This window comes from Oryza sativa, chromosome 1 (genome assembly GCF_034140825.1).
Source record: "Oryza sativa Japonica Group chromosome 1, ASM3414082v1".
Lineage (NCBI taxonomy): Eukaryota > Viridiplantae > Streptophyta > Magnoliopsida > Poales > Poaceae > Oryza > Oryza sativa.
Genome location: NC_089035.1, coordinates 11,963,506 through 11,987,905, shown reverse-complemented (window position 1 = coordinate 11,987,905; position 24,400 = coordinate 11,963,506). Strand labels below are relative to the sequence as shown.

Sequence of the window (24,400 nt, the reverse complement as noted above, 5' to 3'; positions counted from 1 at the left end):
CATAGTTAAATGCGGGATGATACCACAGTTCGCTGTTTCCGACATGAATTTTCGACTTCCGTCCGATATCGGTATATTCTCGTTCCGACGGTTCCGTTTCCGAGATACCGATATAACCGATATCCTTACCGTTTCCGAGTATACGTTCCGATTCCATTTTCGAGAAAATAAAATGAAAATGGAAATGGTAGAGGGTTTTTCCGACCGTTTCCGACCGTTTTCATCCCTACACCAACCCAATCCTTTGCGTTTTCGAATTTTTACGATTTTCTGCGATGACTTGGCACGAGTTTAAAAAATAAAATTAAAGTGAATTCCAATGAAACAATTTTATAAGAGCACAAGTTGCAAATTACTACTACTAGTTCGCCAGTCACAAGCTCGCCTCTATAATAGACTGTGCTGGTGTGATGTGATGTTCACTGTGGCTGGCTACTCACTCCATCCTGCACATCGAGTAGTGTTCGACCGCGCCATGGCCGCAGCCGCAGCCGCAGCGTCCGATGATGCCGCCGCCGCCGGCGGCCGGTTCGACTTCGACGTCATCGTGGTGGGCGCGGGCATCATGGGCAGCTGCGCGGCGCACGCGGCGGCGTCCCGCGGCGCGCGCGCCCTGCTCCTGGAGCGCTTCGACCTGCTCCACCACCTCGGCTCCTCGCACGGCGCGTCGCGCACCATCCGCGACGCCTACGCCAAGGCGCACTACCCGCCCATGGTGCGCCTCGCCCGCCGCCTCTGGGCCGACGCCGAGGCCGAGTCCGGCTACCGCGTGCTCACCCCGGCGCCGCAGCTCACCGTGGGCCCGCCCGGCGATGCCTCGCTGCTCGCCGCCGTCGGGAACTCCGGCGCGCGCCGGGTGGACGAGGACGACCTCGCCGGGAGGTGGGGCGGCGCGTTCCGCGGCGTCCCGGACGGGTGGGTGGCTGCCGTCAGCGAGCTCGGCGGCGGCGTGCTGAACGCGACCAAGGCGGTGGCCATGTTCCAGGCGCTCGCCGTCAAGGGGGGCGCCGTCGTCAGGGACAACGCGGAGGTCGTCGGCGTCGTCAAGAAGGACGGTGAGGCCGGAGTCTTCGTGAGGACGAGCGGCGGCGAGGAGTTCCACGGCGCCAAGTGCGTCGTGACGGTGGGCGCCTGGACGAGCAAGCTGGTCAAGTCCGTCGCCGGCGTGGACCTCCCCATCCAGCCGCTGCACGCGCTCGTCCTGTACTGGAAGGTCAAGCCCGGCCGCGAGCGCGAGCTCGCGGCGGAGGCCGGCTTCCCGACGTTCTCCAGCCACGGCGACCCGCACGTGTACGGCACGCCGTCGCTGGAGCTCCCGGGCCTGATCAAGATCAACTACGACGGCGGCCCGCCGTGCGACCCGGACGGCCGGGACTGGGCCGGCGGCGGCGGCGACGCGGCCTCCCGCGTCGCCCGGTGGATCGAGGAGTTCATGCCGGACCACGTCGAGGCCGCCGGCGGGCCGGTCGTCCGGCAGCCGTGCATGTACTCCATGACGCCGGACAAGGACTTCGTGATCGACTTCCTCGGCGGCGAGTTCGGCGACGACGTGGTGGTCGGGGCCGGGTTCTCCGGCCACGGGTTCAAGATGGGGCCGGCGGTGGGGAGGATCTTGGCCGAGATGGCCATGGACGGGGAGGCGAGGACGGCGGCGGAGGCCGGGGTGGAGCTCCGGCACTTCAGGATCAGCCGGTTTGAGGGCAACGCCATGGGAAACTAGCTTCAATTCAATGATTGTTGCGATGAAATATGATGTATTATTGTATCATGCATGTGATTATTGTTGGAGTAGTTGTTGGATTATCCTTTGTAATCTTCTTCAAGCTGATCAAGACTTCCTCTTCAAGCTGATCAAATCTTCTTCAAGTTGCTACTAGCTTGTGCTTTCAACTGTAACAATTTTTAGTTTGTAAAACTAAACTTTATATATTTGCTATGGATATGGTTGATTTGACATCTGACCTGTCTAAGGCGATCCCCTCAATCTGATGTTGTATTGGAATTTAATCCACTTAATTAATTTGAATCTTAGTCTAAACATGATCACCTCTGCTTAATTATGCGTGTTGGAGGTATACCACGAGGACCTTCGACCGTGCCTACCGAAACCAGGAATCTAGGCGAGGACTCAGGCCGGAGGCACGCTCGAAGGCTGAGAAGGCGTGACTACATCCCATGAAGAGACAACATGGGTGGAAACCGTATGGCGAAAGCCGTGGTATGAAGCACGTGGGCTTCGCCAAGGATGGACCTTGTCGGAGGGCTATACGGGCAAGGACTGCAGGGTGGAAGCCGTGCCGCGAAGGACACGGGTTTCGCCAAGAGCCGGACCTCACTTGAAAAGGGCCCAACGGGCCATCATGCCCTCTGGGGGCTTCACCAATAACTGGGCCGAGTCACCCAGCCCATTAGGGGCCCATGCAAGTAAAGGACGCAATATACCCCCAATAATGTCCCTATTATAAGGGTAACCATGCAAATTCTCTTGTAAAACCTAAACCCTAAAGGAGTCCGTAATAGGGCTATAAATAGCCCCATAGGGCCATGTAACATGGGATCCCTGAAATTTTTTACTAAGCAATACAATTGTTATCGTTTCCAACCATTGTTGAGAGAACCATGTCTTTCGACGTGACGCAGTTGTCGTTCGACAACAATGTGGAATTGATCTAACTGACCTGAGATGAAGCCATCAAAGCTGATATTTGGTTTTCGCTTTTCCTTCTTCTCTTCTCCATTTCTTCTATTGTGAGATACCTCATGAACCCCTTCCAGTGCCTAAATTGATCGAGCGATTTTCTTAGAGTTTTAGGGTTAGAAAGAGAGTTCGGCATAGCATCTGCCTCTTCTCCTTTTTCTCATATATAGTGACACTTGTGGGGCTCGGGGGCTTATCTTCAATTAAAATTCGAATCTATTTTGTACCGATCACACAAAATATATTTTATCTCTTCTTTGGTTTCTAGTTAGGATAGGAAAAACGGTGGGATTTTATTCTTGTCCTAACTAACCGGCATTAGACAATAAAATCAACCAACAATGTTGTTCATCTTGGTCATGAAGGGTCAATGCCCTCATTGGTAGGACTAGTGAGCTCGGCATCTTCCGCTTGACGTGAGTGCTGTCAAACACAGAGCTTCGTTCTATGCGATGACCTCGCCCTCTTCCTTTCACCGATGGCCCAGGATTTGGAGGTGATCAAGGAGATTCTCTCCTGCTTTGGGGTAGTTCCGAGGCTGCTTACTAACCTCGACAAGTGCTCCATCACTCCAATCAGGTGATCAGAGGATGATATGGCAGTACTCTCTCACATCATGCTATGTGTGGTCACGGAGCTCCCATGCAAATACCTAGGTATCCCCCCCTCTCTGTCACGCAGCCTCTGAAGAGTAGCCTACAACAACTTGTGGACTCAGTACATAATCAGTTGCCTGCCTGGAAGGGGAGGCTCTTGGCTATGTCGGGAAGGCTAACCTTGGTGCAATCCGTCCCCTCCACCCCGGCACACATCTCCCTTGCCATTGGGTTGCTAGATTGGGTCTTGAAAGTCGTTGACAAATAGTGGCCAACCTTCCTTTGGAAGGAGTCAGACTCGGTCCATGGCGGGAGTTGCCTTGTCGCTTGGCCCAACGTGTGTCGGCCCAAAGAGCTGGGGAGGGGGGGGTGTTAGGAATCACAGACCTCTGGATCATTGGCTGGACCCTACGGATGCGATGGCCCTAGCTCCAACACATTAGCGACCCCTACTAGGCCGGCTTCAAACTACCGTAAGAGTAGTGTATGTCGGAGATGCTACGTGTGTCTGCCATGGTCGTCATTGGAGATGGATGCCGCTCATTGTTCTAGTTGGACAACTGGCTCGATGGGCGATCGGTTCAACTAATCGCCCTATAGTTGTTCCTTGTTGTCCCAACTCGTCACCGAAATTCCACTTCGGTGGTTGTTGGCCTGGCTAGCAGTACTTGGATATCTAACATCATTGGTGCACTGACTGTGCATGTACTCTCCCTATTCCTCACACTCTGGGATAGAGTATAGAATTTCTCACTACAAGAGTTTGTCCAAGATGATTTCATTTGGCGCTGGATGGGTGGTAGGTATAGCGCCGCCTTGAACTACAATGCGTTCTTTAAGGGCTCGATCTTCTTTTCTTGCTCTGAGTTACTTTGACGCAGCATTGGTCCCGTGAAGGGCAAACTTTTCCTCTGGCTTACACTTCAACGGTTGTGTTAGACGACTAACCAAATACGCATCTGCAAGATGGATAGTCATACCATGTGCCCTATGTGTAAATGCGTAGGAGCTGGAAGCGGATCACCATATCTTGGTGGAGTGCGTATTCGCTTGAACAAGTTGGGCACAAGTTGCTATCCAAGATTGGGTTGGCCTTCCTCTCACCATGCCACTCATTGACCAAAACGGTACATACTAAGCTAAGCTGCTGCATCAAAATACTAGGTTGACGGTTTATTCTACTAGGACGTACCCACTTATCAAATTGTTATCCTTAGACGTCCAATTCTCAAATTCTTGTATTAATTTGCAACCACATGCCAAGTTATGATACTTTGAATGCAATTTACTCATCTTTTATTTTGAGTTGAAAGTTTTAAATTTTAGATTTTTTTTTAATTTTTGGTTGAAAGCTTTAAATTTGAGTTAAAAGTTTTAAAAATTAAATTGACAGCTTTGAAATTGAGCTGAAAGTTTTGAAATTAATTTGGAAGTTCTAGAATTTGATTGTTTTTTTAATTTTTAGTTCAAAATTATGAAATTTTGACTCGTTATATATTTGTCAATAAATTTTCTGCTAAAAATTTGGCAGATGTAACTAAAGTACATACAATCATAGTGTAATTATGCTGTAACTTGCCTACAATGTAACTTTGTATGTAACTTTTAAATAATTTTTATTCGTTAGATCTGTTTCAAGTTTTGTGCAAGTGAAGAAGAAAACAGCTACAGCGCGGACACATGTGAGATGCTTCATTCCCATGACCTTCATTTCACAGAAATAGCATGTTACGGAGAGATTTTTGAAAGTTATATACAAGTTACATGTAAGTTACAGCGTAATTACATTACAATTATACTATAATTACATCTGTCAATTTTTTTTTAAAAAATTTATTGACAAATATTTTTTTTTAAAAAATTTAGTGACAAATATATAGGTGATCCCACTGAAAGTTTACTTTTAAAAGAAAAAACGATTGACACTTAGGACCAATGCTAGCGAAGAAAAAACCACAAGGAAAATCTGTGAGCTGCCGATGGAACGTCCCGCGGCGGGATTCCCAAATTAGCGCAGGAAGACACATGTCGTGGGCCTTGGCGGGCTGAAAACATGCGTCTGTGAATGAAATTGCTCCAAATAGCCATACAATGTATTATACTAGGGAAATTTGCAAAACCATCCCATAAGTCACTTAAAATTTGACATTTCACCTCATAAGTCATTTTGTTGCAAATACCCACCCACCTAATTAGTTTTATTGCACAAATCACTCTTGTGCGCACATGCTTAACCATATTAACATGTTCTCATAAATTATAAGGTATCAGTGTGGTCCTTACCAAAATAACAAAATTAAATACATATAGAGAATGGCCTTAACACTTCTTTGAAGATAATTTCTAATGAGAGCTTAAACATTATCGTACTGAGTTTCTCTATATCACAAAAAAGTTCAATGAAACATGAAAAATAAGTATAATATAAGAACTTGGACAAGATTATATTGACTTAGCTAGCTTATCCTGTGATGGCTATACATCAACGATAATAGACTGATTCGGTTAAGCACGTGCGCCCTAGGATGGTTGTCTCATCAAAACCGAGTATGAGGTAGGCATTTGCAACAAAATGACTTATGGGATGAAATATCAAGCTTCAAGTGACTCATGGGATAGTTTTTGCAATTTTCCCATCAAATTAAGGTGAATTAGGAGGTGGGGATTTTCAACAAATCTTTTTATAGGGAGGACTCTCAAACTTAGGGTGACATTTAGGAGGGTTTACAACTTTTCCTTTATACTAATACTATTTGATTACGAAAAGAAGGAAAGTGATAATGTTTTTCTTATCTTCGGCCTAGGCTCATTTAGCGTTTTCTTGTTAGGCTTTTCACAGCCCGACCAAAAACCTAGCTGGGCCATATCATCTAACTGGGTGTGTTTAGTTTGTACTTGTCCAGCATAGATCTTTTAATCTTTTTTTTAATTATGGATTAAGAATGCGGCCCCTACATGTAGGGGTCCTAATGCGCGACTGGTCACACGGGGGTGTGGGCGTGCGACCAGTTCGTCTCTCCTACTACTAGTACTAGTACTACTAGTCTACTACTGTTATTACAAGCGCTGCTAATACTACTACTAGCGCTGCTGGCCTGCTGCTGCTGCTACTAGTGGGCCCCGTGCGCAGCTAGTACTACTAGTATTGCTGCTGCTGCTAGGTGGTGGTAGTAGTACTACTCTATATACTAATGGTACTACTACTAAGGCTCTGTTTCTTTTAGCTTGGGATTATTATAATCTAGATTATTTAGTCAGATTACTATAGATTGTTATAATCTACAGTAGAATAAGCGGTTAGTTGTTTCTTTCCTAGATTATTAGAGCCTAGATTATTAGGTTTGCAAGTCTAAAGAAGAGGTGGGGTGGCATGGTGGGTAATTTTTCATCCAATAATCTGGAAAAAGCTCACCTAAATGAGCTTATCAGATTATAATAAGCTGGGCTCCAGATTATAATAAGCTACTTCAATAAGTTGTCTGTTTCTTTCAGCTTACTTCTAATAATCTGGATTATAATAATCCCAAGCTGAAAGAAACAGAGCCTAATACTACTTACTAGTACTATTGTTATACTACAACACTACTTTTATATATATATGTATATATATATATGTATATATATATGTATATATATATATGTATGTATATATGTATATATATATGTATATATATGTATATATATATATATACGGTGACGCTACGTAGCGCCCGTACGCGCCACCGAGTTTCGTAATGCGAGTAACTGAAGCATCTAAGCCCTCGTTGTTAATTTTGGTAATTAATGACAAGCACTAATTGTGGACTAACTATTATCTTTGAGCTATATATTTTAAGTTAGGACCAAGTCATATGTGCGCATGGATGATTATCGATGGATTAAAATTGACGGCGCAAAGCAAAGAGAAAGAAGACGGTAAAACTAGTGCTTTAATTTAGAATTGATCAAGGTGTAGGGTGATCAAATTTGCTAATTTATTTATTAGTTTCGCCGTACTATCAAGGGGGGTAATGACCTAGCAAAGAGATGATTAAATTGCCACATTAGGTCATTGCATTTTCACTTGTGCTCACATTTTCATCACACACACAAAAATCACCTTGCAATTCACTAGGTTCGGCCTGACCAGGGGCGATCAGACCGGCCGGTCAGACCGGCGCATAAGGCCGGTCTGACCGGCGGCACATGCGCGGTCAGACCGGCCCCCTGGAGGCCGGGATGGTGCTGCTCGGGGTGGCCGATACAGAGCCGACGGAGCCATATTCGGTCAGACCGAGCCGAGGCCGGTCTGACTGCCCACTCAACGCCGTTCTGACCGGCCGGGCCGATAAGGCCCTCTGACAGCACTACAACGGCTAGTTTTCTAGCAGTTGCAGAGTAGCACGGTCTGACCGGCCACATACCTCCGATCAGATCGGCAGAGCACAAAGTTGGGGGATTTCGCCTCCAACGGCTAGTTTTGGTTGGTGGGAGTATAAATACTCCCCCTCCAGCAGCAAGGGGGCTCTCTTGGCACCCAATTCAATTGCATACACCCCTTGCACATCTCTCACACCCACTTGAGCTTTGTGTTCATCCATCTAGTGTGTTAGAGGGTTAATTAGCCAAGAGTCAAGTGCATTGCTTCCATTTGTAGAGCTAGTGTGGCACTTGATTGATCATCTCCATGCCGGGTCATTGCTCGTTACTCTTGGAGGTTGCCGCCTCCTAGACGGCTTGTGGAGGAGTTGCCCAGTGACCTCTCCGAGAAGATTATGGAAGAGGCCCGGCGCCGGTTTGTGAGTGGTTTGGAGTTCACCACCTTCGGAGTGAAGGAAGAACTACGCTAGTGATCGAGGCTTGGGTAGTCCTCTCTGTGGGCCGGCTCTCGCCTTGCCCACCCCTTGACGAAGGGGGCGTGCGGTGGCTTCGTGGTTGAGCGGTGGAGTTGGGCTCGCCTCAACGGGGAGTAGGAAACCGGCGAGTTTCCGAACCTCGGTGAAAAATCTCTTATCTTCTTGTCTCATTTGATTGTCGCATTTACATTTGTGCAATTTACATTTCTAGAGACATACTTGAGATCATATCACCCTAGGATTGCTAAACATTGACATAGGAGTGTGATTTACTTTCCTAGAGATATAATTGAGCCACTATCACCCTAGGTTTGCAAAACATAATTTAGTTGCTTAGTTAGAGTTCACCCTCACCAAGCCTAGCAACTTAGGTTAGTTTTGATTAGGTGTCATTTAGTTTTAAATCGCCTATTCACCCCCCTCTAGTCGACATCTCGATCCTACAAGTGGTATCAGAGCTTGGTCTCTCTTGATTGGGCTTCACCGCCTAGAGAGAAGATGTCGAACAAGGTGAACCATGTAGGGAAGGCTCCCATGTTCAATGGCACAAACTACTCCACTTGGAAAATTAAAATGTCTACTCACCTCAAAGCTATGAGCTTCCATATTTGGAGTATTGTGGATATAGGCTTTACTATCACCGGCACGCCCTTGACGGAGATTGATCACCGCAACCTCCAACTCTATGCCCAAGCCATGAATGCTTTGTTCAACTCTTTGAGCCAAGAGGAGTTCGATAGAGTGAGCAACCTTGAGACCGCATATGAGATTTGGAACAAGTTGGCCGAGATCCATGAGGGCACAAGCGAGTACAAGGATGCCAAGCTTCATTTCCTCAAGATCCAATATGAGACATTCTCCATGTTGCCTCATGAGAGTGTGAATGACATGTATGGGAGGCTCAATGTCATTGTGAATGATCTCAAGGGGCTTGGGGTAAACTACACCGATCTTGAGATTGCCCAAAAGATGCTTAGGGCTCTACCGGAGAAGTATGAGACACTTGTCACCATGCTCATCAACTCCGACATGTCAAGGATGAAACCCGCAAGCCTCTTGGGGAAGATCAACACCAATGACATGTACAAGTTGAAGAAGAAGGAGATGGATGAAGCCTCACCTTCCAAGAAGTGCATTGCTCTCCAAGCCGAAGTTGAAGATAAGGGCAAGGGCAAAGTGAATGAAGTCAATGAGGACTTGGAGGAAGAGATTGCTCTTCTTGCTAGAAGGTTCAATGATCTCTTGGGAAGGAGAAAGGAGAGATGAATGGGCTCTAACTCAAATAGGAGAAGAAATAGAAGACCCAACAAGACTCTCTCCAACTTGAGGTGCTTGAGTGTGGTGAGAAGGGACACTTTGCTTTAAGAATACCAATATCGAGGACTATTGTGATGATCTTGGTATTAAACATAAACTTTCCGCTACCTACTCACCTCAACAAAATGGTATAGTGGAGAGGAAAAATCGTACATTGATTGAGATGGCAAGGACTATGCTTGATGAATATGGTGTTTTCGATTCCTTTTGGGCGGAAGCCATAAACACCGCTTGCCATACAACCAATAGGTTTTATTTGCATCGTCTCTTTAAAAAGACTTCCTATGAGCTAATTGTTGGGAGGAAGCCTAATGTTGCCTATTTTCGAGTTTTTGGTTGCAAGTGTTATATTTACCGAAATGGTGTTAGACTAACCAAATTTGAAAGTCGGTGTGATGAAGGGTTTCTTCTAGGTTATGCCTCAAATAGCAAGGTATACCGGGTCTACAACAAGAACAAAGGTATTGTGGAAGAAACCGCCGATGTTCAATTTGATGAGACTAATGGCTCCCAAGAGGGGCACGAGAATTTGGATGATGTAGGTGATGAAGGCTTGATGAGAGCTATGAAGAACATGTCTATTGGAGATGTCAAGCCTATTGAAGTGGAAGACAAGCCATCCACCTCCACTCAAGATGAGCCATCTACTTCCGCTATGCCAAGTCAAGCTCAAGTTGAAGTGGAAGAGGAGAAGGCACAAGATCCACCTATGCCACCAAGGATACACACCGCTCTTTCCAAGGATCACCCAATTGACCAAGTGTTGGGTGACATTAGTAAGGGTGTTCAAACTCGATCTCGTGTCGCTTCGATTTGTGAACATTACTCGTTTGTTTCTTGTCTTGAGCCAAAACATGTAGATGAATCTCATTGTGATCCGGATTGGATGAATGCTATGCATGAAGAGCTCAACAATTTTGCAAGAAACAAGGTGTGGACTTTGGTTGAAAGACCTAGAGACCACAATGTCATAGGGACAAAGTGGGTCTTTAGGAACAAACAAGATGAGAACGGGTTGGTGGTAAGAAACAAGGCAAGGTTGGTGGCACAAGGTTTCACACAAGTTGAAGGTTTGGATTTTGTTGAAACTTTTGCCCCCGTGGCAAGACTTGAGGCTATTCGCATCCTTCTTGCATTTGCATCATGCTTTGATATAAAACTATTTCAAATGGATGTGAAAAGTGCTTTTTTAAATGGTGAAATTGCCGAACTTATCTTTGTTGAACAACCTTCCGGTTTTGAAGATCCTAAAAATCCTAACCATGTTTAAAACAAGCTCCTAGGGTTTGGTATGAAAGATTGAGAGATTTTATTTTGTCAAAGGATTTCAAAATTGGAAAAGTTGACACCACCCTTTTCACAAAAATCATTGGTGATGATTTCTTTGTGTGTCAAATTTATGTTGATGACATCATATTCGGTTCTACTAATGAGGTATTTTGCAAGGAATTTGGTGATATGATGTCTAGGGAATTTGAGATGTCCATGATCGGAGAATTGAGCTTCTTACTTGGACTTCAAATCAAGCAACTCAAGGATGGGACGTTCGTAAGCCAAACCAAGTACATCAAGGATCTACTCAAGAGGTTTGGCTTGGAGGATGCAAAGCCCATCAAGACACCTATGGCAACCAACGGGCATCTCGACCTTGATGAGGGAGGTAAACCGGTAGATTTAAAGCTTTATCGTTCTATGATTGGTATCTTGCTTTACCTTACCGCATCTAGGCCGGATATCATGTTTAGTGTTTGCATGTGTGCACGATTTTAAGCCGCTCCTAAGGAGTGTCACTTAGTGGCCGTGAAAAGGATTCTAAGATATTTAAAGCATTCCTCTACTATTGGCTTGTGGTACCCAAAAGGTGCTAAGTTTAAGCTTGTTGGCTATTCCGATTCGGATTATGCCGGTTGCAAAGTGGATAGAAAGAGCACATCCAGTAGTTGCCAAATGCTTGGTAGATCCCTTGTGTCATGGTCATCCAAGAAACAAAACTCTGTAGCCCTCTCTACCACCGAGGCGGAATATATTTCGGCGGGTAGTTGTTGTGCCCAATTGCTTTGGCTGAAACAAACATTGTTGGACTATGGCATATCCTTCACCAAAACCCCACTCCTATGTGACAATGATAGTGCCATAAAGATAGCCAATAACCCGGTCCAACATTCTAGAACCAAGCATATTGACATACGCCACCACTTCCTAAGAGACCATGTTGCCAAGAGTGACATAGTCATTAGCCACATAAGAACCGAGGATCAACTAGCCGACATCTTTACCAAGCCTCTTGATGAAACCCGCTTTTGCAAATTGAGGAATGAGTTAAATGTCATAGATTTCTCTAATGTGGCTTGAGATGGTGCACCATGGTTGCTTCTTTTTGCATTTTGTATATTTGCTCCTATTTGCTCTTATTCTTTGGATTTATTGCCATTTGGTTCTTCATTGCGAAAATGGAGCATGTCACATTAAGGGGGAGTTTTGCACTCTTACATGTGCTCTACTTCGTTTTATATGTGAGCAAATCAACTAGTGGTGCTAGTAGTATTTTCAAAACGGCCAAGCCAACATAATTTGAAAACTATCTCTTGGAAAATGTTTAAAAAGGTTCCCTTTATGTTTTCCAAGCCTCACATTGCAAGAAAAATGATTTTTGAATGAAAATGCCATTTTGGCAATTTTTTGAAGAATCTAGATTCTTAGTTTTGGCCAAAATGAGATTGAGAAGGAATTTGAGAAAAATTTCAAAACAAATTTGGTAGAGAAGAAGATTTGAAAAGTTTTTGGTATTCAAACCTATTTCACAAACCAAATCATTCAAAAGTTATTTGAAAATCAAATTCGCCCAAAAACCCCTTGACGGAGCGTGGGGCTCCTTACCGGGAGACCGCGCAGGCCCCCCTTTGCCGGTTCGGCCGGGGGCGCTAAGTGAGGTTCTTCGCCCTCGATCTGAGGAACGTCAGCGGGAGAGGAAGTGCACAAGACACGGGCGACGTAGACAGGTTCGGGCCGCTGAGAAGCGTAACACCCTACTCCTGTGTTCTGGTGGATCTGTGCGTGAAGGAATACAGAGAGCCGGAGAGCGAGAGAGAGTTCAGGCTCTAGAACCCATTCCCCAGAGTCCCAACCCCCCTCCTTCCTTTTTTCCTCCTAGGCCTGGGCCTCCTTTTTATCTGGTCAGGGGTCACCACATGGGCCTCTAGCTGCCTAAGAAGGGAAACATGCTTTTTACAATGAGGGCTAGTCTACAGCCAGAAGTGACCTCTGACAAGCAGAGCACACGCCTCCTGCCCCGCTCGCCCGCTTTCCCGGTGGACGCCCATTTCAACCTTCATTTAATGGCCAGCGACTTCCTTGCCATACTTGCGCTGAAGCCTGGAATGGATCTGACCGGGACTGACATACCAACTCCAGGAGTTAGCACGCCGGCTCCGGCTAGGGACGAGAGCCAGGAAGCTCTCATCATTCCGACGGGACGGGGCGAGGCGTGCGACAGGCCGCCTGTTGCCACCTAACCCGCGATCTGACCGGTCTGTGACCGGTCACACACCGCGACCGGTCACGGACCGGATAAGCGTGCGCTGCGCCGCATTAAATGCGGCGTGGCGCGCTCATCCAACCTGCTATAAATGCAGTTAGGTGAGCGCCGCTGTGCTCACCTAACCCACACACGTGGCGCCAAAACCACAGGGGGTCGGGGCGCCCCAGCCCTCGGGGCCGAAACGGGAGCGGCCCGACCCCTCGAGGAGACAGAGGGAGGGGTGGCCACGTCACCCTCGGGCCCGACCCCCCCCCCCCCCCCGAGGGGGTCAGGCCACGTGGGTGACCGCGGCTACCCAAGCCTCTAGTCACGATACCCCCGGCCCCATGTCACCGACACCCCTATAGACCATAAAAGGTCACCTCCTATCACTTAAGTGAGTTTTGTTGCAAATCATCATAATCTCCAAATATTATGGGTGGTTAGCAATACTGAAACTCACACATTTCAAAAATTGCTCCAAAAATCTTTTTTTATTGAATTTTATTGTGTGGGGGTTGCCGGGTTGTGCAAGGGCTGTGCACAGCCGGCAGGGGGCCTGGCGGTCTGACCGGCGCTATATGCGCGGTCTGACCGGCCAGGTGCGGCGGTCTGACCGGCCACATAGGGACGATCTGACCGGCCGGCAGGTGGGCCCAGGACTTTTGTCCTTTTTCTTCTTCCTTCTTCTCCTACCCGTCCCAACTTCTCCCATTCAGCCATCTTCTTCCCCAACTCGAAAAAACTCCTCCTCTCTCCTCTCCCAAACCCTAGCCACCTCTCTCCACCAAATCCCCTCGGTTTGACCGCGGATTTCTCTCCGGTTACACCGTAAGTGATTCTCCTCCGCTTCCTCTCTCTATTCCATGGATTTGTTTGTGTTTTTGTTGAGTTTTTGATCCATGGCATGGAACCCTAGGTGAAGCACGAGGTGTTCTTCGATTTGCACCAATAGATGGTAGTTTCTTGGTGTGATTCATCCCCTCCAACCGGTAAATCTCTCTCCCTCTTGTGCATTGCTCTCAAATCGGTCTATTTCAATCTCTAGGGTTTAAGGGTAGTTTCCCCCATTGTTCCAATCTTGATGAAATAGGCCATCCCCTTTGATGATCATATTCCAATCTTGTGCAACATTGTCCTAGCAATTTTTAGAATCATTTGTGTGGATTGTGGAAGGATTTGGGTGTGCTCCTGTCAGTGGCGGTCTGACCGGCCCCAAAGTGTCGGTCTGACCGAATTGAGGCCGGCGGTCTGACCGGCCATGGGTCGTCAGTCTAACCGACTTGAGGCCGGCGGTCTGACCGGCCTTGGCCCTTGGTCTGACCGCCCCTGACAGGTAGCAACCCCCTTTCCTCTCACTTCACTATGTGGTCCCTAAAATCATTGCTCATATATCCTTTGCTCCTTTTTTTTCAGTGATGCCTCCCCGCACTCATCATGGTCGTCGTGAGCCCACGGCCGATCCCGTGAGTGAGGAGTCAAGCGGAGATGAGTACGCTCAAAGTGATGAAGAGGTTGAGGCCAATGTTGAGGGGGCTAGTGAGGAGGAAAGTGGAGATGATGTCAGTGGAAGTGGAGAGGATGAGGATGAAGGAAGTGATGATATGCACATTGATCCCTCCATCCAGTTTGTTGTGAACATGAGTAATCCATCGCAATATACCATCTTGAGGCACCATGATCAGTTTTTGAGGCCTCGGGACACCCCGGATCCCCGTTTTCACATTGCTTTCCAGAAGAGTGTGTATGAGCAAGTTTATGCAGGGAAAGCTTTTGCAGAGTATAAGTGGATTTCTTGGAGAGACATCAATGAGACTCCAGAGTTTGAGGGCTTGCAGGATCTCTTCAAGACTGTTGGCATTGACCGAATTGTGACTCTCAAGCAAGACTACAATGAAGATTTGATCCGGCAGTTTTATGCTACAGTGTGGGTCGCTGGAGACTATAGTGAGATGAAGTGGATGTCCGACACCCTCCAGTGTTCTATCTCTAGGTGGCAATTCCGATGGCTCCTCAATATGAGGAGCACACCCACAATCCGCTCTTCATAGACTATCTCTCTCAGTTTTATGAAGATGGAGTGCGGTACACATATGGGAAGGTTGCCAGCTTGAGGACTATCCCCAGTGTGGTTAACAGGATTGTGAGAGCTACCATCCTCCGTCGCCTTGGCAACAATGATGACATTAGGGGGGGTGGCTTGGCACGTCATCGATGGAATTATTTAGGGCCGTCAGTTCGACATTGTGTCTCTCATGATGCAAGAGATTGCCATCTCCAAGAGGACCTTCACTCAGGGAATCTATTATGCCCCTTACATCATGAGGTTGATTCAAGACAAGCTTTGAAGAAGCACAAGCAGTACAAGCCCCGCCTTCAGCTTGGAGCTCCCCGTGCTCCTAGGGTGGCGCCCTCCTCTCATCCTGGAGCTAGCTCAAGCTCAGCACCTCCTCCTCCTCCTGGGTATGATCCAAATGCTTTCTTCCATCCACAGTATGCTTATTTTGGAATGCAACCCAACGAGTACTTCAACCCGGTACTTGGGGCTATTAATCCCCTAAGTGAAAGCATTCAACGCTTGTCTACCGGGCATGAAGCTTTGCATGAGGATGTTCGTGGCTTGCGCACGGATGTTGGAGACTTGAATGCTTCCATGGGGAGATTGCACACTAGAGTGGGTGCATTGGATTCTCGAGTCCAAATGTTGAAGAGCTCCCAAGCATTTGTGTATGATCGTCGTCGTGATGCTACTCATCCTTCCACTTCGGCGCGTCCTCCTTCTCCTCCACAAGAGTAAAGACCTTTTTGGTGCTTGATACCAAAAGGGGGAGAAAAGTGTGCTTTATGTTTTGTGGGTTAGGACTAGTAGTAGTGAGGATAGTGCCCTCATATCTAATAGGTTAAGGTGGTTTGGGCTATATTTTGTATGGGTATGGGCTATTACTTTATATTGTGTGTTATTTGTCGTTTTGTTAAACTCTATGTCATTTGGACCCTTCGTGGTCTTGTAATAGCCTATGTTTATTTGTGAGCCCTTTTAGGATGATTTGTGACTTTTGTGAGTTAAATGGTTAAGTGATGTGAACTTATGCAATGATGAATGGTGTATGTGATATTGATATATATGTGACCATGTTATGCTCATGGATGAATATTTCTTGAAGTTCACATTGAAATATTGCTAATGTGTTTGTGCTTGTTGAAATGTGAAATTGAAATGTGCATTGGCTCCATATTTGTTGTCTATGATTGATATGCACATGTTTAGAGGGAGCTTTTGATTTACATTGCAATATATGTCCATGTATTCTATGTTTGATTATATATATATTTGTGGTGTTTGTCATCAATTACCAAAAAGGGGGAGATTGAAGCATCTAGGCCCCCGTTGTTAATTTTGGTAATTAATGACAAGCACTAATTGTGGACTAACTATTGTCTTTGAGCTATATATTTTAAGTTAGGACCAAGTCATATGTGCGCATGGATGATTATCGATGGATTAAAATTGACGGCGCAAAGCAAAGAGAAAGAAGACGGTAAAACTAGTGCTTTAATTTAGAATTGATCGAGGTGTAGGGCGCTCAAATTTGCTAGTTTATTTGTTAGTTTCGCCGTACTATCAAGGGGGGTAATGACCTAGCAAAGAGATGATTAAATTGCCACATTAGTTCATTGCATTTTCACTTGTGCTCACATTTTCATCACACACACAAAAATCACCTTGCAATTCACTGGGTTCGGCCTGACCAGGGGCGGCCGGTCTGACCGGCGGCACTTGCGCGGTCAGACCGGCCTCCTAGAGGCCGGGATGGTGCTGCTCGGGGTGGCCGATATAGAGCCGACGGAGCCGTATTCGGTCAGACCGAGCCGATGGCGGTCTGAACAAGCCGAGGCCGGTCTGACCGCCCACTCAACGCTGGTTTGACCGGCCGGGCCGATGGGGCCCTCTGACAGCACTACAACGGCTAGTTTTCTAGGCGTTGCAGAGTAGCACGGTCTGACTGGCCACATATCTCCGGTCAAACCGACAGAGCACAAAGTTGGGGGATTTCGCCCCCAACGGCTAGTTTTGGTTGGTGGGAGTATAAATACTCCCCCTCCAGCAGCAAGGGGGCTCTCTTGGCACCCAATTCAATTGCATACACCCCTTGCACCTCTCTCACACCCACTTGAGCTTTGTGTCCATCCATCTAATGTGTTAGAGGGTTAATTAGCCAAGAGTCAAGTGCATTGCTTCCATTTGAAGAGCTAGTGTGGCACTTGATTGATCATCTGCACGCCGGGTCATTGCTTGTTACTCTTGGAGGTTGCCGCCTCCTAGACGGCTTGTGGAGGAGTTGCCCGGTGACCTCTCCGAGAAGATTGTGGAGGAGGCCTGGCGCCGGTTTGTGAGTGGTTTGGAGTTCACCACCTTCGGAGTGAAGGAAGAACTACCCTAGTGATCGAGGCTTGGGTAGTCCTCTCCGTGGGCCGGCTCCCGCCTTGCCCACCCCTTGACGAAGGGGGCGTGCGGTGGCTTTGTGGTTGAGCGGTGGAGTTGGGCTCGCCTCAACAGGGAGTAGGAAACCAGCGAGTTTCCGAACCTCGGTGAAAAATCTCTTGTCTCCTTGTCTCATTTGATTGTCGCATTTACATTTGTGCAATTTACATTTTTAGAGACATACTTGAGATCATATCACCCTAGGATTGCTAAACATTGACATAGGAGTGTGATTTACTTTCCTAGAGATATAATTGAGCCACTATCACCCTAGGTTTGCAAAATATAACTTAGTTGCTTAGTTAGAGTTCACCCTCACCAACCCTAGCAACTTAAGTTAGTTTTGATTAGGTGTCATTTAGTTTTAAATCGCATATTCACCCCCTCTAGTCGACATCTCGAGTAACACTCGCCCCCCTCCCCCTCCTGCCTCCGCTTTTCCCGGTTTTAACTCCCTTAGTACCGCTATTCTTTTCTTTTTTTTTTCCTCCCACCTCCTCCCGACTTATTCGTTCCGCATGCAGCACTCCCGACGCCAGCCTGTGTTAAGTAAAATATTTACTGCAGTTGGTCCATTCTCACTAATAAAATTATTTTGTTAATCTTTTTCCCACTTACATCCGGTAGTATTAATTCCAGTAAAAAATTCCATAGCAAAATCAGACCTTTATATCTACGTAGTTAAAATTTTACTCCCCTCTATTTAAACTTAGTTAAAATTTTACTCCCCACAAGTTAGTTTAAATTTTATTAAAACTTTACTCCCCACAAATTAGGGGCTCGATATTACTCCCCGTATATTTTTCACACCAGTTTCTTTGTGTTAACGATACTATTTTTATTACATCTTTTTTGCATTATCTATTATATACTAAAAGTCCATAAAACTTCCTACAAACGCTCCCAAACTGCCAAGTGGCACCCTATAAACGCTCTCAAGTCGCCAATTGGCACTCTAATAAATAAGAGAAATCCGACAATCTAGTTTCACTTAAATTGGTGGACCCATTATTTTGGATGGTTAGATCTATTTTGCAAAAAAAAAACATCTGGAACCAACGTACCTAATATTTTTGGCATCATATTGCCGAACTTACGTGCGTGAGTTTCCCTTTCAGTTCCTTCCTTTTATTTTCTATTTAATGAGAAACTAAAATCAAAATTACTTTTACAGTCAAAAATCACAAAATAGACCAACTACTAAGTCTAGCAGCTCTCCCTCCGTCACATTAAAGATCTTACAGAAGCTTTTAAATCACTACGTGGTGCTATTGAATTAGAAAAAGTACTAGAAAATTTTAAAAAATTCCAAGCAACCGATCATCGATTTCTACTTAAATTGATGGATTTAGGTCGTTAGATTTTTTAATAAAAAATCCTAGACCTCTCTCCATCCCTCCCCACCCCCGTGTAGTGTTAAAATCCGTTAAACATTTTATAAACACCTCTAAGCTACTATATGACATTATTAAATCAAAAAAATCTTAAAAATTTCAGAAAAATAATATTATATACTAAAACTCCATTAAACATCCTGTAAGTACTCCTAATCCACCAAGCGATACCTTACAAATGCTCCTAGGTCATCAAGTGGCTCCGACCATCGATTTTCATTTAAATCGGTGAATCCGTTATTTTATTTTAGAAGGTTAGATCCTTTTCCTAAATACATACATCCGGAACTTCCCCGTCACGTACGCACCAACGAGCTATCTTCATGAGAAATTAAAGTCAAAATTATTTTTACATTAAAAAACCACAAATAGACCTCCACCTGCTAGATCTAGCAACTCTCACTCTGTCACTCTAAACATCCTATGAACGCTTCTACGCTGCTAGGTGGTGCTATTAAATTAAAGAAAATACTAGAAAATCTTAAAAAAGAACAAGGCATTCGTCTATTGATTTGTTAGTTTTCTAATACGAAAAACCCAAACCTTTCCCTCCATCCCCATCTCCTTGCAGCATTAAAATCCATTAAACATCTTATAAATGCTTCTAAGCTGCTATATGACATCTTAAATTAGAGAAAAATCTTAGAATTTTTGCAAAAAAAAATAATCCAACCATCGGATTTGACATAAAAAAAGATGGACGCGTTATTTTAGGTTATTAAATCTATTGTTTAAAAGAAGAACACCCCAAACATCCATCCCTCCATCCTTCTTTGCGGCATGTGGTGTTAATAGACGGTCACATATGTTATAAACACTCTTAAGATGTTACATCATTCTCTTAAATCAGAGAAACTTATAAAATTTCTGACCAGAAAACAAAACATTCGACCATCGGTTTCAACATAAACATCTGACACATTATTTTTTAGCAAATCTAACACATTATCTTAGGTTGTCAGATTAATCATTTACAAAAATATCCCAAACCTCCCTCCCTCCCTCCCGTGTACAGCACGCACCATTCTTTTCTCTCTATTTTTTTTTATCTCCTTGACAATTAAAATTAAAGTTATTTATATGGGCAAACAAAAAACACAAATGGACCTCTATCTATTACTTAAATCCCATTAGGCATCTAACGACTCTCTACCAACTTAATTGATTTCTCTTAACATGCATATGAGGGCTACGTACCTATACAAATTGACCTTGATAATTTTAAGATGATCTTTTAGGAGAAAAATAAATATTATTAAGAAAGATGATCATAGCGTCCGAATTACACATATGATCTATGAAGTCACTAATCATAACAAATATTCATCTAGCAATATAGACAATAGATTGAAAATAAAGGTGTGGTTGGTTGAACATTATACTGAGAAATAACCTTACCTTGCAGTGGCCTTAGCAATAAATCAAGTACATTCCATATAGAAATTAAAGACCATGTCTATTTTTTTATTTTTTGTAAAACTTGCTACAGTCCATTGTAAAGTCTTGACGTAGAACAATCTAGAAACGTGTATTTGTTACAAGACAATCCACTTTAGTGATATTCACTAAAAACACTATGACCATTACTTTAATATTTTATGAGAGAAAATCTAGAAAGTATGCCTTTACCCCATGCCAGGTTATATGCACTTATATTTTCGTCCCAAATTGTAAAGATCAAATCATTTCAAGGATGATTAATAGAATGAAAATCTCCAAAAGAAAAATAAATGGACATGAAATAAATTGAAAATTGGACAAACGTTGCTGGATTTAAAACCCATACTTAATAGAAAAATTCAAAATTTTTCGAGGACTGTTAGAATGAATATATATAAAAAATTTTAAAATACAATCCAATAAAAAAATGTTATTATTGGATTTCTTTTGGGTTGTAAGATATCCTTCTAGCGAGTTAAAATACCCAAAATTTTCTCATAGAAACCACATGCATTGTTTCGACGCAATATTTTCTCACCAATTCAAAACGGCATGATCTCAAATAATTTTATTTTAGAATTTATATGTTGCATGGTTAGTTATAAAAAAATAACCAGCGTTCAAAGCACACAAGATGAGTTTCATTTTAGTTTAGAATATAATAAAAAATATTTTAATAAAAATCTACCCGCACATAAATATTCATAATAAAATTTCTCTCACATTATATAAGGTGTCCGCGCATGTGCGCGGGCTACCTTTCTAATTTATCTATTATATACTAAAAGTCCATTAAACTTCCTACAAATGCTCCCAAACCGTCAAGTGGTGCCTTGTAAACGCTCTCAAGTCACCAAGTGGCACTCTAATAAATAAGAGAAATCCGACCATCGCCGCCACATAGCACTCCTACAATCGCTCCTATGCTGTCACGTGGCATTTAATCATCTAGCCGTCGATTTTTACTAATATACTGTGCACCCATTATTTTCTACCATTAGATTTATTTATCCAAATAGAAAGCGATAAAAAGAAGGGCCCACATATCCCACCCCTCCCATCTAGTACGTATGCTTGCGTACGTGCCTATGTGCCTCTCCCATATATTTCCTTTCTCTTCTATTTTCCTTTTTAGTTAGTTGAAAAATATTTTATGATTTATCCAAATACAAAATGATAAAAAAAAGGGCCCCTAGATCCTCTCCGCCTGTCCAGTCCAGTATGCATGTGTGTACTTACCTCCCCACATATTTCTTCTCTCATGTTTTCCTCTTTTAGTTATATGGAAAAAATATTTTATGATAACAAATTTTAAACAATTATATTATCTAAATCAGATAGATAATTTTTATTTGTGCACACTATTAGATTATTAACTATAAAATTTAAAATTGAAGATCCAAATTAACTATATTATTAAAGAAATTCATTACTTTTAGTCATATATATTCTACGAACTATAGCTATTGTTCACTTATCCATGCATTTTTAAGAAAAAATCATAATACAGTTTAAACCTTCTGATTAATAACATGGGTGGGCAAGTTTCACAACAAGAAACCTAACTAGTTGAACTACGCTCACTTTATTAGTTAGATATAAAAACAACCATAATTTTTAAGCTACATTTTTAAAATACTCCTATGCCTCTTAAACCGGTAGAACCAGTATTTCTAACCGTTAGATCTATCTTATATATAAAAAAGTGTTTATTCATGGTACATGACATTTTAAAAATATTACTGTGCAATGATACTTCGTCGTTATCGTATTCCTACTAGGTTGCGTGGAGTCTCTCATCCACTCTACATGAAATGTTCATAAATATATCACCTCTCAAAATATATCAATAATATTAGGCTATATAAACCCATGTATTTCGTGGAGCTTCATGTCCCACCCAATTTATCTTTTAACATATTATGATAATATATTATACAATTAAAAAAACACCTTGCTTCTATTTTACACTTGCTTTACTTTCGTTGACATGTTTTCTAAAGAAAATAAATCTACCTTCTTTTCAAATGAAGAAGATTATAAATGATTGCTTATAGATATTACTTATATATGATACAATATGAAGCTAATAGGTTAAAATATTATTAAACAATTAATTAATACTGACAAAAAGAATTTATGGAGAAATCGTGATAGATGTTCTCTGGTTAATATCTCGCTTTTATAAATACCTCAAACTTGGCGTACGACGCAAGAAACAAAAATCTGGTAGCCCTCATCCCCATCGTGCATATATGCGGCATGTGCAGGAACGTGCTATACCTCCCTCCCTCCGGTCTCTCTCTTTCTCTCCTCTTTTCTCGGTAACTGCTCCTATTTTTTAGTTAACACCTATATCTATCTGCAGATTTTCTAACTATGTTTAGCTGTGAAAGATTTGCACGTAAAAAAAAAAGTTCCACTGTTCCACATACGTGCACGTACATACATACGTACTCTCTTTTTTTTCCTTTTTCCCTTCTTCTTAGTTAGATGAGATAGAAAACCAAATTAATAATTTAATACACATATTAACTGCTAATATTTTAAGTTCTAAAATGCACTTTAATAGATTAGAAAAAAATTCAAGCAAATCTGAGGAAAAATGTAAAACATCTAGTAATCGATTTTCATTGAAATTAGTAGATATGTTATCTCAGATCATTAAATTAAATCTATTAATAACCTCACACCTAATCTCTCTCAGCACACCGATGAGAAAAAGGTACTTACATACTGCTCATAAAAAAACCAAAAAAATACATATACAACTGTAACGCAGCAACGTACAATTAAAAACAAATAAATATATATTGCATATATCATTAAAAATTACATCCGCTTCCATCTCCTCCCCTCTTTTCTCTGATGAGATCGTAACTATAATTAGTGATATTAAATTTTAAAGAACTATAACTTTATAAACATAGATTATATATATCACAATATATACGTAAATAAATTAGATCCATAATCTTTGAAAATAAAATTTTTAGGATTCTATTATTTTACCCATTATATTAACAATATAATATAATTTTATTTAGAACCATTATTTTAAAAAACACGCGGTTTAAAATAAAGGTTACACAACTATATTTTATACCATTAATTATACTAAAAGTCCATGAAACTTCCTACAAACGCTCTCAATCCGCCACGTGGCACTCTAATAAAATAGAGAAAATCCTAGAAATTCTAAGAAAAAAAGCAAAACATCTATGCCTTGATTTTCACTTAAATTGGTGGGTTTAATATTATACACCGTTAGATAAAATTGATCTTAAAACAAACTAAATACCATGGGTCCCACCTATCCTCTCCTCCCGTGCATTGGCAGGTGGAGTATATACGTACATACAAGGTACGTACGCTTCCTCCCCCCCTTTTTTCCCTTTTTCTTCTTTTTCCATTTATATATATAATGGATATATTTTTTAAATAATCATAATTTTACAAATAAATAATCTACCATCATATAACTTAAGCCGGTGTACTCTTTACTTTGAACTATTATTTTCAAATAATGCACTATTTTAAAATAAGTTTTACACAATTATATCATGTACCTATCAAATAAACAACATCTATATTAACTAATTTATACGGGCACTTAAACTAATGGCTCCATTATATAAATCATCGGATCTACTTTTTATTACATTGGTCTATTATTCTCAAGTAATGCACTATTTCAAAATAAGGCCTACACCATTATATTGTGTACCCATTAAATTAACAATCTAAAATCTATATTAACTAATTTACACTTACACTAGAACTGGTGGACCTATTATTATAATCATCGGATCTATTATTTGCAAATAATAAAGCGTCCAAAATTCTCTTTTTGCCTGCTGCATAATGCACGTCTGCACTTTTGCCTTTCGCACGTGTGACAAAGCATAGTGTTAGACATCTAAGGTGATCACAACCGCTATAGCGCTACCACTTTGCCACATATCAAATCTATATGGAGATGATTAATTTTGTTAATAACATGAAAAGAAAATTAAAGGTGTGATGCAGCGAGAGAATAATTAAGCACCATGGGTTGTGTTTTTCTCAACACTAATTAGCTCTGTTTAAGTTGAAACCGAGAGTTGATTACATAACAATT

At 42.8% G+C, this 24,400-nt stretch overlaps 1 protein-coding gene across 1 annotated transcript; it reads left to right on the top strand.

The window, feature by feature from the left end:
* Positions 1-364: 364 nt before the first annotated feature.
* LOC4327296 (probable sarcosine oxidase) lies at positions 365-1,936 on the top strand. Its single transcript, XM_015789273.3, has one exon. It carries the CDS (start codon positions 416-418, stop codon positions 1,718-1,720), a length of 1,305 nt encoding a protein of 434 aa, XP_015644759.3. The 5' UTR covers positions 365-415; the 3' UTR covers positions 1,721-1,936.
* The last annotated feature ends 22,464 nt before the right edge of the window (positions 1,937-24,400 follow it).

Excerpts from the sequence above, each read along its gene's own strand:
- LOC4327296 (XM_015789273.3), top strand. The coding sequence starts at position 416 with ATGTTCACTGTGGCTGGCTACTCACTCCATCCTGCACATCGAGTAGTG.